This window comes from Lepisma saccharinum, chromosome 10, assembly GCF_977018435.1.
Source record: "Lepisma saccharinum chromosome 10, izLepSacc3.1, whole genome shotgun sequence".
Taxonomy (NCBI): domain Eukaryota; kingdom Metazoa; phylum Arthropoda; class Insecta; order Zygentoma; family Lepismatidae; genus Lepisma; species Lepisma saccharinum.
The window spans coordinates 80,987,620-81,002,732 of NC_139238.1; the positions used below are offsets into that span (position 1 = coordinate 80,987,620).

A 15,113-nucleotide genomic window follows, 5' to 3' on the forward strand; every position below is an offset into this window, starting at 1 on the left:
TCTCTTATAGTCCCCAAATTATAATCAATTTTTATGTTGTATAGAATTTGGATCACTACGTAGAAACTAAAGTTTCCATATGCTTATCAGTATGTGTATGTGCATGTTTGTAATTTACATATGCTTTTCTTCATTTCATTCAAGGCAGGATTTGCTACTATGCTGAATATTCTCCATAACATGGTCTTAACCAAAGTAATCTCTGAAGTCAAGTCCTGGTTAGCACATTTAGGTCTTGGACAAGTAAGTTTCCATTAGTCTAGTGTTCACTATTAAATTCAAATGTATTTTTATATTTTATTTTTAACTCTCAACTACAGTTGTGATGTCCCAGGGACTGGAGTGTTCCTTTTGCTTGTTACCTCACCATTTGTTTTGACCTTGAGGCTACCTCTCTTTCAGTACCTTCCTCAACTTCAGTGTGCTGTGAAAGCGTGAAGGGAAAGGTTGCATTATCTACTTCTGTGGTGTTCTATTTATATACTGTGGTCCCGCGGATGTCACGACTGTGTTTGAGGGTTAAAATCACCGACGATTTATTACGATCAATAGACGAGAGAATTGCAGATTTTTTATGTGTGGCATATACTGAATAGAGGGAGCCATGGTTTTGAAGAACGAATTTTAAACAACAACTAAGAACTAAATTCACGTTGATCAGCTGTGTGTAAATACTCAGTTGAGAGATATTTTGGCTTAGTGAATTTGGTTTCCTAAAACTCACAATATAAACAAAATACTTTTTTTGAGAAGTTAAAAAAGAATGTTTCACTCTCAAAACTATGTAGTTGTACTCAGTGAATAACAAAGCATACAACATGATTAAATTCTCATCATTTAATATATGTACTGATATAGTTACATTCCTTTTTTACTTAGAGGTCCTGTGGACCGCACAACTGAGTTAGTGCCCGAAACGTTCACGACAGTGGTTAAGGGTTAAAGCCTTTATCAATCAATATTCACCAATAACTGAATTTTCTGCTCACTGGTGGAGTTGTTAGCACAGATTGCTATCCCAGGTTCAAATCCCAGCCTGTGCATGGGCGTTCTTTGTGAGTGTCTCTTCAATTTCATCACTCATCCTCACTGTTACAATAGCCAAAAGGGGCACAAAAGAGATGCTAAGTAAAAAAAAAAACAACTGAATATTCTGTCACATCCATCATATATCCATTAACATAAGTTGTTCTCTGTTCATTTCATGGTAAAGGGTACAGCCCAGTAGCGTACGCAGGATTTCATCAAGGGGGGTGTTATTTCGAAAACTTTCTACAAATTCACATTACCATTGTTTTATTATACTTTATTTAATTAATAATAATAATAAATTAATAATTATTATAATTAATTAATTAAATTACTACTAATAATTATTACTAATGCAGCTTCTATTTATGAAAGAAATAGAACAAAATTACATTTCTTTTGTTTCTTTGTTACAAAATAATTGTCTAGTCAACGGTTATTTGTATATGATAAGTCAGACATTTTAAGTGTGAAGAAAATCCATAAAAACAAGCAAATATATTACATTTATTGAAATAATCGAAATATGAAACTCATTCAAGGAGCCGCGCTGGTCTAGTCTGACAACCTCGTGGGATATCCGGGGTCGATTCCCGGAATTTATTGGAATTTATCCAGTTTTGTCTCCGCACCCAGCCTCATAGCAATGGGTACCTGAGAGCAACCCTGGGGGATGAAGGCTGCCGGAGCATGGTGCTGATCACATCACCTGCAAAATAGTTTGAGATCGAGAATCTTTGGGGCCCACCACACCACTACGTGTGCCTTCATGGCACGGTGCTATATGCACGGGGGAATTTACATTACCTTTACCTATGGAACTCGCCCAGGATGATGATGAAGCGTGAGAATACATGTTGCCAAATTCCACTGAGTCTATGTTTTCATTGAAAAGTAAGTTTATAGACATTCCAACATATTTATCACTTCTAGGTGATTCACAAAGCACTTCTTCAACATTATTTAATGATGTGGATGTAGATTCAGCATCACTTGAGAGTTCACAAGGGGATGTGAAATCAGTACCGGGAAGAAAGTTTGCAATAAGGTCGGCACAATGCGACGAAGCAAGGAATTTTCACAATTCTCGCGAGAGTCACTGCGCGACTTTTTGCAAAAAAAATTGCAAAATTGAACTTTGCGGGCGCTTAGATTGTGTTTGGAATATTGTGTATTGTGTTTTCTTCATGCTGCATGGGAATAATAATTCAAATTATTATTATTATTATTATTATTATTATTATTATTATTATTATTACTGTCGCAGATCTTTGACTGTGATAAATTAGCTATTTTTAATTTTTTTCTACAGCATTTTCCATAATATTTCAAAAGCTCAAGGGGGGGGTTTAAACCCGGTAACCCCCCCTTGCATACGCCACTGGTACAGCCGATATTGAAGTCATGAATTTCAGTTGACATACTCAACCAGTAGTAATGTATTGGAGGTAGTAATAAGTGTCCAGTCTTGAAAACCAGAAAATAGTGGTGATGGGATGTAATGGGCTGATAACACGAAAACCAAAGAAAAGCTGCTTTGCAAGGCTTGGGGCTCATCTATGGAATTTACAGTTATAAACAGATATAGAATGAGATAGCAGAATTTATGGTCTCAAGTAATTTTTAGATGATTAATTAATCAATAAAATAAAAAGGATTTGTAAAGTTTAAAATAAAATAACTTTCAATTCGTGTTTAAGGGAATGAAAGATGAGGTGTCAAATTAACATGCTGAAATTAAGTACTCATTTATTAGTGAAACTGGTTTTCATGATGTTCTATTAATTTTCGTGGCACTCAGGAACTTGTTCACCAGGAATCGAACTTGAGACCTCTTGCACAAAAGGTAAGAGTGCTAACTATTGGCTTATGTGGGAGCTTCACTAACTTCTAATGACCACCGATATTGATGCAGGGTCAATGACTATTTAATTTTTGTGAAACCATCATTAACCATGCCTTGTGGTTTGAGTAGGACTGAGCAAATACCATCGCCGATGTATTGATATCAGCTGAGATCTAGTCATAGATACCAGTTGATACTTTCCCAGGGCCTGCTTATTTTGTAAAGATGTAGTCCACACTCTCACATAAGAATCGCTATGTTCAGGTGGGAATATTTCTAACAGAATTTTTCTAACAATGTCTGCATATAGAGCATCTCTGGGGCTCACATCCAGCCTCAAGAACAACCCTGAGGTAAAGGCATATAATCACTAAGCAAACAAATGAGAATATGACCAATTCTGCAGTTAGGCTTGCTTAATGTTCTTATTTATTAAATACCAGGGTTGGGTTGATTTATTTTTTCTCAAAGTTAAATGCTGGTATATCAACAGTCTTCAATGCACCAGTACCTTTGACACAACCCCAGAGAAAGCCGACCGGATACGTATCTGGTTTTGAGCCACCACCTGCTCATCGGAAAAGTTCTGTTGTCACTTTTGCCTGCAGTGTTTAGACATCCATTCATTCATCGTGACGTTATACTCCCAAGGTCTTTATATTGTATTAAAACATAGCACAACACAATAACACAACCTAGCAAAGATAATGCAACCACAACCTCACGTTGAGAAATCTCTAAAGAAATTGAATTGGCAACATCTCATTTACTCCACCTTGGACTTGACGAGAGCTATCATTTCTTGGATGGATGATATTGGTGGGAAACGTTTGAGGGGATGATTTACTGGACTCCACGTGGATTTGACATATGGTTGTTAGAGGGAAAACTAATCTTTCGGAACTTTCTTTGAAGTGAAGTGAGGTTCAAAAGTGGCGACCACTATACCCCAATATGATCATATGTCCTGGAGAATGTGGCACCTGTAGCATGTGGACGCATCACTAGATGGCAGTGTGATGAATGGCTGTTGCACACGGGGCAGTGTTGAGTCAACCGCTGTGCAAAATGGATGTGGCCCATGGTGAACAGCATTCGTATATCAAAATAACTGTTCTTCAGGGGGAGAAATGTCAAAGAATGCCACAGGGAATAATGTGCCATTGTACTGTGTGCCTCTTCTGTTCCTGTGTTTGAATGTTAAAATCACCGAAGATTTATTACGATCAATAGACATGTGTAACATGTATCATGATGCTGTTATTTATGGATGTTTGCTTGCTTCCCTACCCTACACCAAGTACACATGATCTACACTGTTCAAACATTTCATAGTATCATACCCTTTCCACTTGTATATATTGAATTATCATACCAGTCTCACATTTTGCGGGGGGGGGGGGGGGAATAGTGAAACTCGTGTATACACACATGTTCTTGTCTACTGTTCATTCAACTTTCCATAGATGATTTAAATTAACTGTTATGAAATATGAGAATGCAAATGCTGTAGTTTTGGAAACATATTATGCAAAATAAAACAATATTATAATTTACGAAATTGATAAGCTTAAATTGGGATACACCTTTTTGTATATTTAGTGAGAATTGTAGTAGAGTATTTTTCTCTGTAAAACTGTATTTCTACATATGGAATGAAATATTAGTGTTCTAACACTAGAAGAGATATTGTTAATTTCATTCTATTGTTACTTTCTTGTGCTGCACAAGCTCATTACAGAAGTTAAACAAGAAGACAAACCAACAGGAGTAGCAGAGCACCAAGAAAAAGGTTCTATAGATTCCATGGTATATAAAGGATACATAAAAGCTGTAGGGAATTTCTTCTACATATTCTTAGCAGCTTTCCTTTTCATTTTTGCACAAATGTGTCGTAGTGCCACAGATTATTGGATGTCATATTGGTAAGTGTGTCAAAATATTTCTGTTTGCAAATACTGTTCATAAGTACTAACTGAATGGTGGGAGCGTCACTTTCTGCTAAAAGGTGAGGAGAGTATACTTCTTGCCCTTTCTTGGTATTCACCAGCAGGTAGAATTTTTATTTTCACTGAATAAATAAAATAGAACAGTACAGTACATACACAAACACAAAGATTAGTAAGATTCTGATAACTTTTTGTGTATGCATAGCCATATGCCTTTCCCATTTCTTCATGGAGTCTTTGGCTGCCTTTGCAGCCCATTTAATTTTACATGATTATCCTGTGTTTTTGTTTTCTGATAATATGGCTATAATTCATCACTTAAAGTGCAGGGTGTGCCATGACCCTGCATTACTCTATGTTGCTCATATTGTGTACAAGTTTTGTACTTTTGATTGTTCTCATGTATGTACTGAATTCAATAAAGCAGATGCTGCCAGTCGCCGACATCTGATTCGGGGACCGCAGCCAATGATGGTGGATGTGCTGGTTGTCATCTTATCCATAATGTAAAATTAATAAATGCATATTTTCTCCAGGGCAAATCAGCAAGAGTTACAATTAACTTGTAGAGATGCGGGACAAATATATTCAACAACCTACACGATGGTATGTAACACAACAAGTGGAAATTTCACAACACTGAATGGAGATGTTTCCATGTATATTTATGTCGCACTGGTACTAACAACAGTGGTCTCTATACTTACAAGATCTCTGTATTTTTCCTTCATCTGCATCAGAGCATCTAAAGTACTCCATGACAGGATGTTCAACACTATCATGAGAGCTACCCTGAGATTCTTTGACACAAACCCATCGGGTATGTATACTAACTAACTAACTAACTCTCTAGCCTTCTTAAACCCGAAGGTCCATGGCTGCAGCAACACAGGCCTTCCATCTTTCTCTATCTTGAGCAAGTTCTATATACTCTTTTCCATCCCTACCGATTTCCCTTAGGTCAATCTCAACGTTGTCCCTCCATCTTCCTCTTGGCCTTCCTACAGGTCTCTTACCATCAGGTTTCCCAACAAGAATCCTGTAAACTCCTCTTTCCTCTCACATTTGTGCCACATGGCCTGCCCACATAAGTCTTCTTGATTTAATTATTCTAATAATATCTAGACATGAATACAAATTATGTAGTTCTAAATTATGTAACCTTCTCCACTCACCTGTCTCCTCATCCCTTTTAGGTCCAAAGATTTTCCTAAGGATCTTATTTTCAAATAGTCTCAATTTATGTTCCTCTTTCAATGTAAGGGACCACGTTTCACATCCATATAATACTACAGGCAAAATTACTGTTTTGTATATTTTAACTTTTAGTTTCTTAGATATTAAACGAGAAGACAAAAGTTTATGAAGAGAGAAGTAACATGCATTTCCTGAATTAAGCCTACTTTTTATTTCCTCTTTAATATAATTTTCATTTGTTAATATTACTATTAAGTATTTGAATTTGGTAACTGGTTCAAACGAGTTGTTATCAATAATTAGATTTTGATTATTACCTAACACTTGGTTTCGGCCTTTAAGCATATATTTAGTTTTATCTTGGTTAACTTCCAAACCTATCTCTTTAGCAGTTTTGAAAAATATTTTAGCATTATTCTTAATTGTATTCACATCATCCCCCAGTAAGTCTATATCATCTGCATATGCTAACAACTGAGTCACACCATTTAATTTTAGTCCTTCTTTAGTTTCTTTTACCTTCCTAACAGCATATTCTAAGGCAAAATTAAAGAGCAATGGAGATAATGCATCTCCTTGTTTTAACCCATCATGAATTGTAAATTTGTCAGACATATTAATACCCACACGAATTTTACTTTCTGTTTCACTGGTGCATATTTTTATCATACTAACAAGCTTCTTAGGTATTCCAAACTCTACTAATATATTATATAATTTATCTCTTTTGACCGAATCATATGCTTTTTTTAAATCAATGAATAGCTGATGGACATTTTTATTATATTCCCAATTTTTTTCAAGTGTCTGTCTGATGTGAAAAATTTGATCTGTAGTTGATCTGTTACGTTTAAATCCGCATTGATAATCACCTATAATTTCATTAGCATATGGGGTTAGTCTTGTTAAAAGAATGTTAGATAATATTTTATATGTTGTTGAGAGTAGAGAAATTCCACGGTAATTATTGCAGTTCATTTTATCACCTTTTTTAAACACAGGAACAATTATGGATTCTTTCCACTGTTGAGGGATTTCTTCTTTATTCCATATTAAACAAATTAATTTATGAATTTGACATACTAACGAATTTCCACCATATTTAATTAACTCAGCTGGTATTAAATCAATGCCAGGTGCTTTGTTATTCTTTAGCTTTTTGATAGCATCTTTAACTTCAGTCAAGTTAGGTTCTGGAACTAAAGGTTCTGCTGTGTGTACTTCATTCACTTCTGATTTATCTCCTACATGGACATTTAAAAGGTCATTAAAGTAGTTCTTCCATCTATTTAGAATATCGCTTGGGTCAGCTAGAAAATCACCGTCTTTATCCTTTATCAAGTTTACTTTAGGTTGCCACCCCTTTCTAAACTCATTTACACCTTTATATAAATCTCTGATATTTTTATTTTTGCTGTCTGTTTCAATTTCATTAATTTTGCTTTTCAAGTAATTTCTTTTTTTACTTCTAAACGTGTGGTTAACTTCTCGCTTTATTCTATTATATTTGTTTAGATTTGTATCATCAGAGTTATTTAACCACCTAAGTCTAGCCTGATTTCTTATTTCTATTAGATTATGACATTCATTATCAAACCATGGCTTACTTTTTCTCGGTTTATGGTATCCTATACTTTCTTTAGCTGCTGATTCTATTGCATTACGTATGTGCTCCCAATTCTTATTTACATCTGTTTCATTTATATTTTCATCATTATTTAAATCCTGCAAAATATCAAATCGATTTGACAGTTTAATTTGGTAATCTTTCTTAATTCTTTCATCAGTAAACTTTCCTGTATCAAATTTTAGAACTTTTAGATTTTGTTGCTTATGATTTATCACTGAGAGTCTTTCTCTTAATTAAGCAATTACTAAATAATGGTCACTGGCACAGTCAGCACTTCTATGTGTACGAACGTCAATTATACTAGTATGCCTTCTCTTATCAATGAGAATATGATCTATCTGATTATGAGTTTTACCATCTGGAGAAGACAGATGTATAACTACTTAATAATTTATTCCCATAAGACCAATTAAATTAAACCCTGAAAAGTTAAATGTTATTCACAGACATGTACTTTTCATCATTTATAAGGAACAATAAATTATTTCAAAACTAAAAAGTGTGTAAAACAGTAGAAAAGTAAATGTTGAAATAATGAATTATAAAGATTGATTGACTTGGTTTACTTTACTTTGCTCTTCTGTCCCTTTTGGCTAATCATGAAGATGAGAATGACTGATGATTACATGAAATTATGAAGGGACAATCACAAAGGACATCCATGCCCCAGCTGTGATTCAAACCCGGGACCCCTGATGCCACGGAGTATGGGAATATAAGGAGAGAGAGATGACTGAGATCCAACATACTCAAACTGTATTAATGCTCTTCTAATATTCTCTCTAGGTCGAATTTTAAATCGATTTTCTAAAGATATGGGTTCTGTGGATGAACATCTGCCTCAAGTCCTTCTAGACAGCATTCAGGTAAATAATAAAAATAATTGTCCAATTATCAGACAATTATATTTATGGCAAATTAAAAATAAAAATCTCAGTAGAAAAATTCACTGAATCCAACTTCAAAATTGGTGTGCATATAATGATATTTCTGTGTTGTTATGGAGAATCAAGAACCAAATTTTTGTTTGAAACATTGCACTTTTTGTACAAAATACTAATTTCCATCATAACAGACATATTCAAAATCTTTATGTCCTGTAATCTATGTGAATGACATAGAATATTATCTTTTTACAGAAGTACATATAGAGTGGAACCTCGATTTTACGTTTTTCTGTGGACAAAGCTAAAAAAAATTAAAATGTGGAAACTGTTTTAACAGTTTGCTATGTTGGGACCATCAAGATTGAATGTATAATGTGGGAAAATGTAAAATCAAGGAACATAAAATCGAGGTTCCACTGTATATTTTTTTTACCATACTGTGTTGTACTTAATTAATTCATGTTCTGTGGTTTGTTTCATACCTCAGAGGATAATTTGGACTAAGGAAGTTACTCTATTTGAAAATGAACTGTAAATTTTAAAGGAGCTTTCAACCAAAACGACAAGCAACTTGTGACAGTGACAAGTGACACGCAGTGGCGTAACAACATATCGCAAGGCCCTGGGCAAGGTTAGAATGCGAGGCCCCTTCTGATCTTTAAATTTGAACTCTCAATATGAATCGACACAAAATCTTCAGGGATTTGTCAGCAAATTATCATATTTAAAAAATAATAATAAAAAAATACTGTCGAAAATGTTATTTAATATGTAATTTCCAGACAATTTCCGAAGTGCAGTTTTGTGAATTTTTTTTGTTAACTCACATTTACACATGTTCCTCATAGTAATAATTATTGCTAATACGTATCATTTAATTTAAAAATATATGATTCTCTAACCATAGAATTATCATGGCTGCTCAATAGTGCTGGAATAAGAAAATTAAAATTAAAACAATATTAATTTACAAAACACACTACAATTCAAATACTTCATAGAATTGAATGAATGTATGCCAAGTGACAAATCAACTGTCTTGCTCATTCTCGGATCTGGGGTCTCTCAGTGGGTTGATTGTTTCCCCTTACTTTGGTCCATAACAATAGTAACTCTACAATTGTTCAGCCAATAGCAAAGAGGCAAATTGTGCATCACTATTTCCATTCTGTTGTTACTCAACATCTTGTGTTGTTCTAAGGGATGGAATTAGGTTGATGCAAAGCTGATGTTGACATCTGCTTAGTGGCCTTTTATTATCAACCCATTATCACTACAGTGTAGAAAACGTATGGAAGATAAAGTGTTCCCCTGTGCTTAGCACCATGCCATGAAGGCGTATAGGGGGTGTGGGGGTAATGCCCCACACTTTCTTCATCCGGTCGTGAGTGGGGGTGATGTGATCAGCACCACGGACCTGACCACCTTTACCCCCCCAGGGTCTCCCCCATGTACCCATGTCATTCGATGCTGGGTGGGCGCCGGGGCCGCTTCCAACATTAGAAAAGTTCCAGGATTTGAACCGGCCGGGGATCGAACCCGGGACCTTTAGCATGGTAGTCAGACACATTACCAACTGAGCCACCACAGCCACAGTGTAGAAAACGACTGAATGAAAATAGTAATAGACATATTACTTTTGTCGTTGACTGTACAGTCATGGAGAAAAGTACTTCCTCCATAGAACCTTAAACCAGTAGCCTTATAGGGCAAATATTTCATTCCACGACTGTACACTTAGCACTAGCTGCAATACCAACATAACATAGGTACATAGGTGGTCTCATCTAATACTCCCAACAGCATTTCGCTGACCACTGTAACGGAGTGGTTAGCACAGTATGCTAATGCTATGGTGCCATGGGTACCTGGTTTGATTCCTGGGCTGGGCATGGGTGTTCTATGTGAGCGTTCCTTTATCAATTTAATCATATCATCACTCATCCTCATCATCGCGATTAGCCAAAAGTATCAGAAAATCAATGTAAAATAACCTAATGCAATGAATCCAACAGCATTTTGGATCTTCCCTTTGTTTCACATTTTTGGATCTGCCTCCTCCCCCCTCAAAAAATACTGGGCGCAAGTCTGCTGTAGGAAGGAAGGAACAACACAAGCATTTAAATGCCTCACACTTGCTTCCTGGCAGTTTGAGGTGCTTTATTGTTAACTTATTGAAATCGAGAATGCAAGTTCAAGAGAGAGAAGAAAATACAAGAGAAATTGTTTCTTATTCAAGAAAATATTAAATGGGTAAAAATGCCCAAGCAAGGTATCGTGAATTTTTGCGTAAATGTTTCATATGAGAAATATGACAATAATTTTTACTTTTTTCAGGTCACCTTAGACTTAGCCTGCCTGTATGTTACGCCCTTTATTTGGCATATTCATTAAACTTATAATGTTTAACTAGAATTTAAAACCAGAAGAAACAATGTTTTTAAAAGTTAGCCTTTTCCATATTTATTTCTCACTTCTAAATATTACATTTCTTGTATTAACTCCATGGGATGCGAGGGCCCTTTAGGTGTGAGGCAGTTGCACACTTCGCCCACCACTTGCTATGCCACTGGTGCCATGTGCTTCCGGGGATCCCTTGATTACAAGGCTACAAACTTACCACTATGCCATCTAGGAGGACCAGGCACTTGTTGCTTATCATCTGTCACATCCTGCTTGTCACCTATTGCTTGTTGATTCAGTCTGAAGTCATGCTCTTATACTCAAAATATTGTGAGACAAATCAATTGCATATTAAATGTTACTGAGCCCATACTGTTTTCATAATTGGTATCTGTTGCCAAAGACATATCAAGAATCTCTTCATGACAACTCCATTGGCTTGCAACCTCTCCCCCTTGATTATTTTAAAGATAACTGTTCTTTGATTTGCAAACTGTCAATATGTTTTTTCAATAAGTGCAATTTATGATATCAATGTCTTTCTTGTAGGTAGTGCTGCTGACAGTTGGGACACTAGTAGTAATAATTATAGCTAATTATTGGTTAATTATCCCAGCTATACTGTTTTGTATTGTATTCTGGTTCCTGCGGATTTTTTATGTCCCAACTTCTAGAAGTATAAAAAGACTTGACGGAATAAGTAAGTATATGATCTTCATTAAACTCAATATAGTAAACTATTCATTACCAAAAAGCTAACAGAAATGATTTCTGTAATTATATGTATTGATAAATATATTGATTGATTGAGTTGGTGCATTAAGTCCACTTTATGCACAGTAAGGCTAACTGGGACTGGACCTACAGCTTAAAGTGGGATCCGAACCAGTATGCACCTCCACCGTGAATCAAACCCGGGACCCCTTGATTACAAGGCAAAATAAATATATTGATTGATGGATTGATTGATTGTTTATTTTTCTTTGCGTCTTGTGCCTCTTGGCTAATTTGCGAAGATGGGGATGAGTTATGAAATGATGAAATTGATGAATGGACATTCACAAACAACCAAGCCTGAGCGAGATTCGAACCCGGAACCCTTGGAGTCGCAGTGCAATGTACTATCCACCAAAATAATTAACAATGGATTGTTTTCCCAAATATACTAATAAAAGCACGAAAAAGTAATGTCTATGAAAATGACTTTCCGCAATACTTGCAATACAACAAACATTAATTTTGAAATACAGTCTATATATAGATGCTCCACAAAGAAGGATCACTTAAAGAGACACCGGTGCCCTATAAGTCTTGAACCATAGGTATTGTTCATATTACCCTTTTTTCTATTACGGGTAAACCATCACATTGACTAAGGAGGAATCCAAGTTATTTTGCTTGTGGCGACTTTCAACACATTCTTTAACTGTGTTTTACAATAATAAGTTCTGTTCTTCTCCTATGGTTCCAGACTTATGGGACACATTGTAAATGCACTCCAGGTAATGGGTTAATTAACAATGATGTTAAAATTATATCTATCATGTGCATATGCATATTTAAGCTGTTCATTGTGCAGTGTGCATCTCAATTCTATTCCAGCACGGAGCCCAGTGTTCACCCACTTGAATGCATCCATCCAAGGACTCACAACAATAAGAGCATTTGGAGCTCAACAGATGCTCAGCATGGAATTTGACAGTCATCAGGTAAATTGGATAATGTTGAATAAAGCAATGCTTAGCATTTGTTGATATTTCTATAGAAGGAATTGATAGAGGATCCATGGTTCTCATAATGGATCATCTTCTGTTAGAGCACATCAACATGTTACAACATGCTAATTCAAAGGCATATGTTGGATCTCTTTCTCTGTCTTCCTATCAACATCCCAAGTTAATAGATGCCAGAGCTTCTCACCTCAATTTCAAACATGTGAACAAACTACGAGGGGCGTTCAAGTCAAACAGAGACTTTTAATTTTACGTGTATAATCATGTATGCTTGTGTGGCGATACTAGATGCAGTACTAAGTGGCTAGTGTGTTCTATTACTGATAGGCAGTGCACATGTCATGGATCAGTTCAGAGACAGTTAATCAAGAAGACAGACAACAATGTTAGTGCTTGCATGGAACATGGAACATGTGTTGATGAAGTTTCTTGTGAACAAAGGCATAAAATCTGCAGAAATCTACAGAAGACTTCAAGCTCAGTATGGGGTCCATATGAATCCATATGAATTCATACAACCTGCTTGCTTGACAATTTTTAAAAAGTTTATTTTTTGTGGGGTGTGATCCTCATATATTGACAGTTCAGAACCACTCTTATTTTATTTTTACTATCACCGATTTGAAGATGGCGGGCATTTTTTTATCATGGCATTTTTGGTCATATTCAGCATATTTTTGCATTTTCAAGAAATATACAGTCATTATCGTAGTGGATTCGTTCTTGTTCCCATGTTTACTGGAGCGTTTTTTTTGGTTTTTTTTGGACTGCAGCAGTCTTTTTCATCTTTATTTGAAAATTTACACTAAATATTCATTGTGCATTGCAACTCAGGGCCCATAATGTGAACTAAAAATAGTATGTATGTGAAAATATCTCAGCATTTAGATATTGATGTTATAAGGGCATATTTTCCAAATTATAGTGCATATTTTGTAAAATTTTTGGTCATAAGAGCATATTTTATTTTCCATATTTTGGTGATTTCTAGGTCATAAAAATCCTAGCCCTAGTGATGAGACTCTCAGCCACAGTAAGATATTTCAATGGTATCAAAGTTTCAAAGATGGCCATATGTCCTTCAGTGTCAATCCCGGTCATGATGCAGGCTGTCCTTGGATGGTTTAGGCATACTGACAAACCTTTCTATGATGAAACTTTCCAGGCATTAGTTAAATCCTGGGATAAGTGCATAAATGTAGCAGGTGTGTTTGTCTAAAAATAAATGCAGTTTCCTCTCCTTGAAATTTGTTCTTTTTATTTAATAAACTCAGAAGTCCCAGTTTGACTCGAACACCCCTCATAATATAAAGGGTGTCCCAATAAGAGCGACAGATTTAATATGCTTAAGAAAATACTGTATCTTTACAAAATGGCTAATATTTTTACATCATTACAATGGGTAAATGTTCCAATTTAAGAATGAAAGATTTTTTTTACTCACAATAACACTGTCACGCACAAAAATGATGTTCTCAACAGAACTTCTAGATTGAGAGCAAAGTGTTTTAATGTCTGCTGTTGAACCCGTTTCCTCAAATTTCTTGATCAACTTGTGAACTAACTTTCACTAGGTGCACATTCACGTCCAAGGATTACACAAAGCTTTCTTACAGTCTCTGCATAACACTCGCCATTATTGTAATGAGTTTTCACTCTCAAAACTTAATGTTCCTTTGTAAAACCCTCCACGTCAACTAAGTTGCAACAAACACTGATAAAGGTATTGTTAGAACATGTTGCGTAAATCAAAATTGGCATCCATAAATTGGAGCATTTACCCGTTGTAATGATGTAAAAATATTTGTCATTCTTCTTTAAAAAAAAGTGTTCTATTGAGCATATTAAATCCGTCGCTTTCATTGCGACACCCTTTATAAACTAATAAACAATAAGTGTTCCAATAAAGTCCCAGTGTTCGGAAAGTTACTTTTAAAAAGTAACAGAATTGCAGTTATAGTAACTTGCACCAAAGAGTAACTGAGTTGCTACATATAAATAAAACACCCAAATCCCTGATAATATTGTAATTGTAATAATTGTAATTTATTATTTTTCTGTTGACTACATTGTAGATATTTCTATCCCCAGCAGTATCATTAATCATCTGTATGCCTGGAAGAGCTAATGGCCTCCTTGTCCTCCAGATCGACATGTGCATTAGCATGAGATTTTTAACTAATGAATCTATTAGTTGAATTTTAGTGCTGAATGAAAGTCCTTGCACTAATAACAAATTTCTTATACTTTCAGAACCTCCATTCATCAGCCTGGTATATGTACCTTGCAACGAGTAGAGCATTTGGACTCTGGTTGGATTGTGTTTGTGTAATCTACACTGCATTTGTGACTCTCAGTTTCTTGGTTATTAATAGAGGTATGTGTCACTTCTAGCTAGAATTTAAGAACCATAATGTTTTAAGTAAAAAAAAAAAAATA

At 35.4% G+C, this 15,113-nt stretch overlaps 1 protein-coding gene across 1 annotated transcript in view; it reads left to right on the top strand.

Moving 5' to 3' along the window:
• The window catches only part of LOC145993982 (ATP-binding cassette sub-family C member 4-like), a 60,121-nt gene that overhangs the window by 26,897 nt on the left and 18,111 nt on the right, over positions 1-15,113 (top strand). The window contains exons 12-18 of the mRNA XM_083130011.1: positions 145-243; positions 4,607-4,800; positions 5,361-5,644; positions 8,438-8,517; positions 11,491-11,641; positions 12,544-12,650; positions 14,928-15,051. Of these exons, the coding sequence (XP_082986137.1) occupies positions 145-243; positions 4,607-4,800; positions 5,361-5,644; positions 8,438-8,517; positions 11,491-11,641; positions 12,544-12,650; positions 14,928-15,051 (1,039 nt within the window). The remainder of the gene's footprint in view (positions 1-144; positions 244-4,606; positions 4,801-5,360; positions 5,645-8,437; positions 8,518-11,490; positions 11,642-12,543; positions 12,651-14,927; positions 15,052-15,113) is intronic.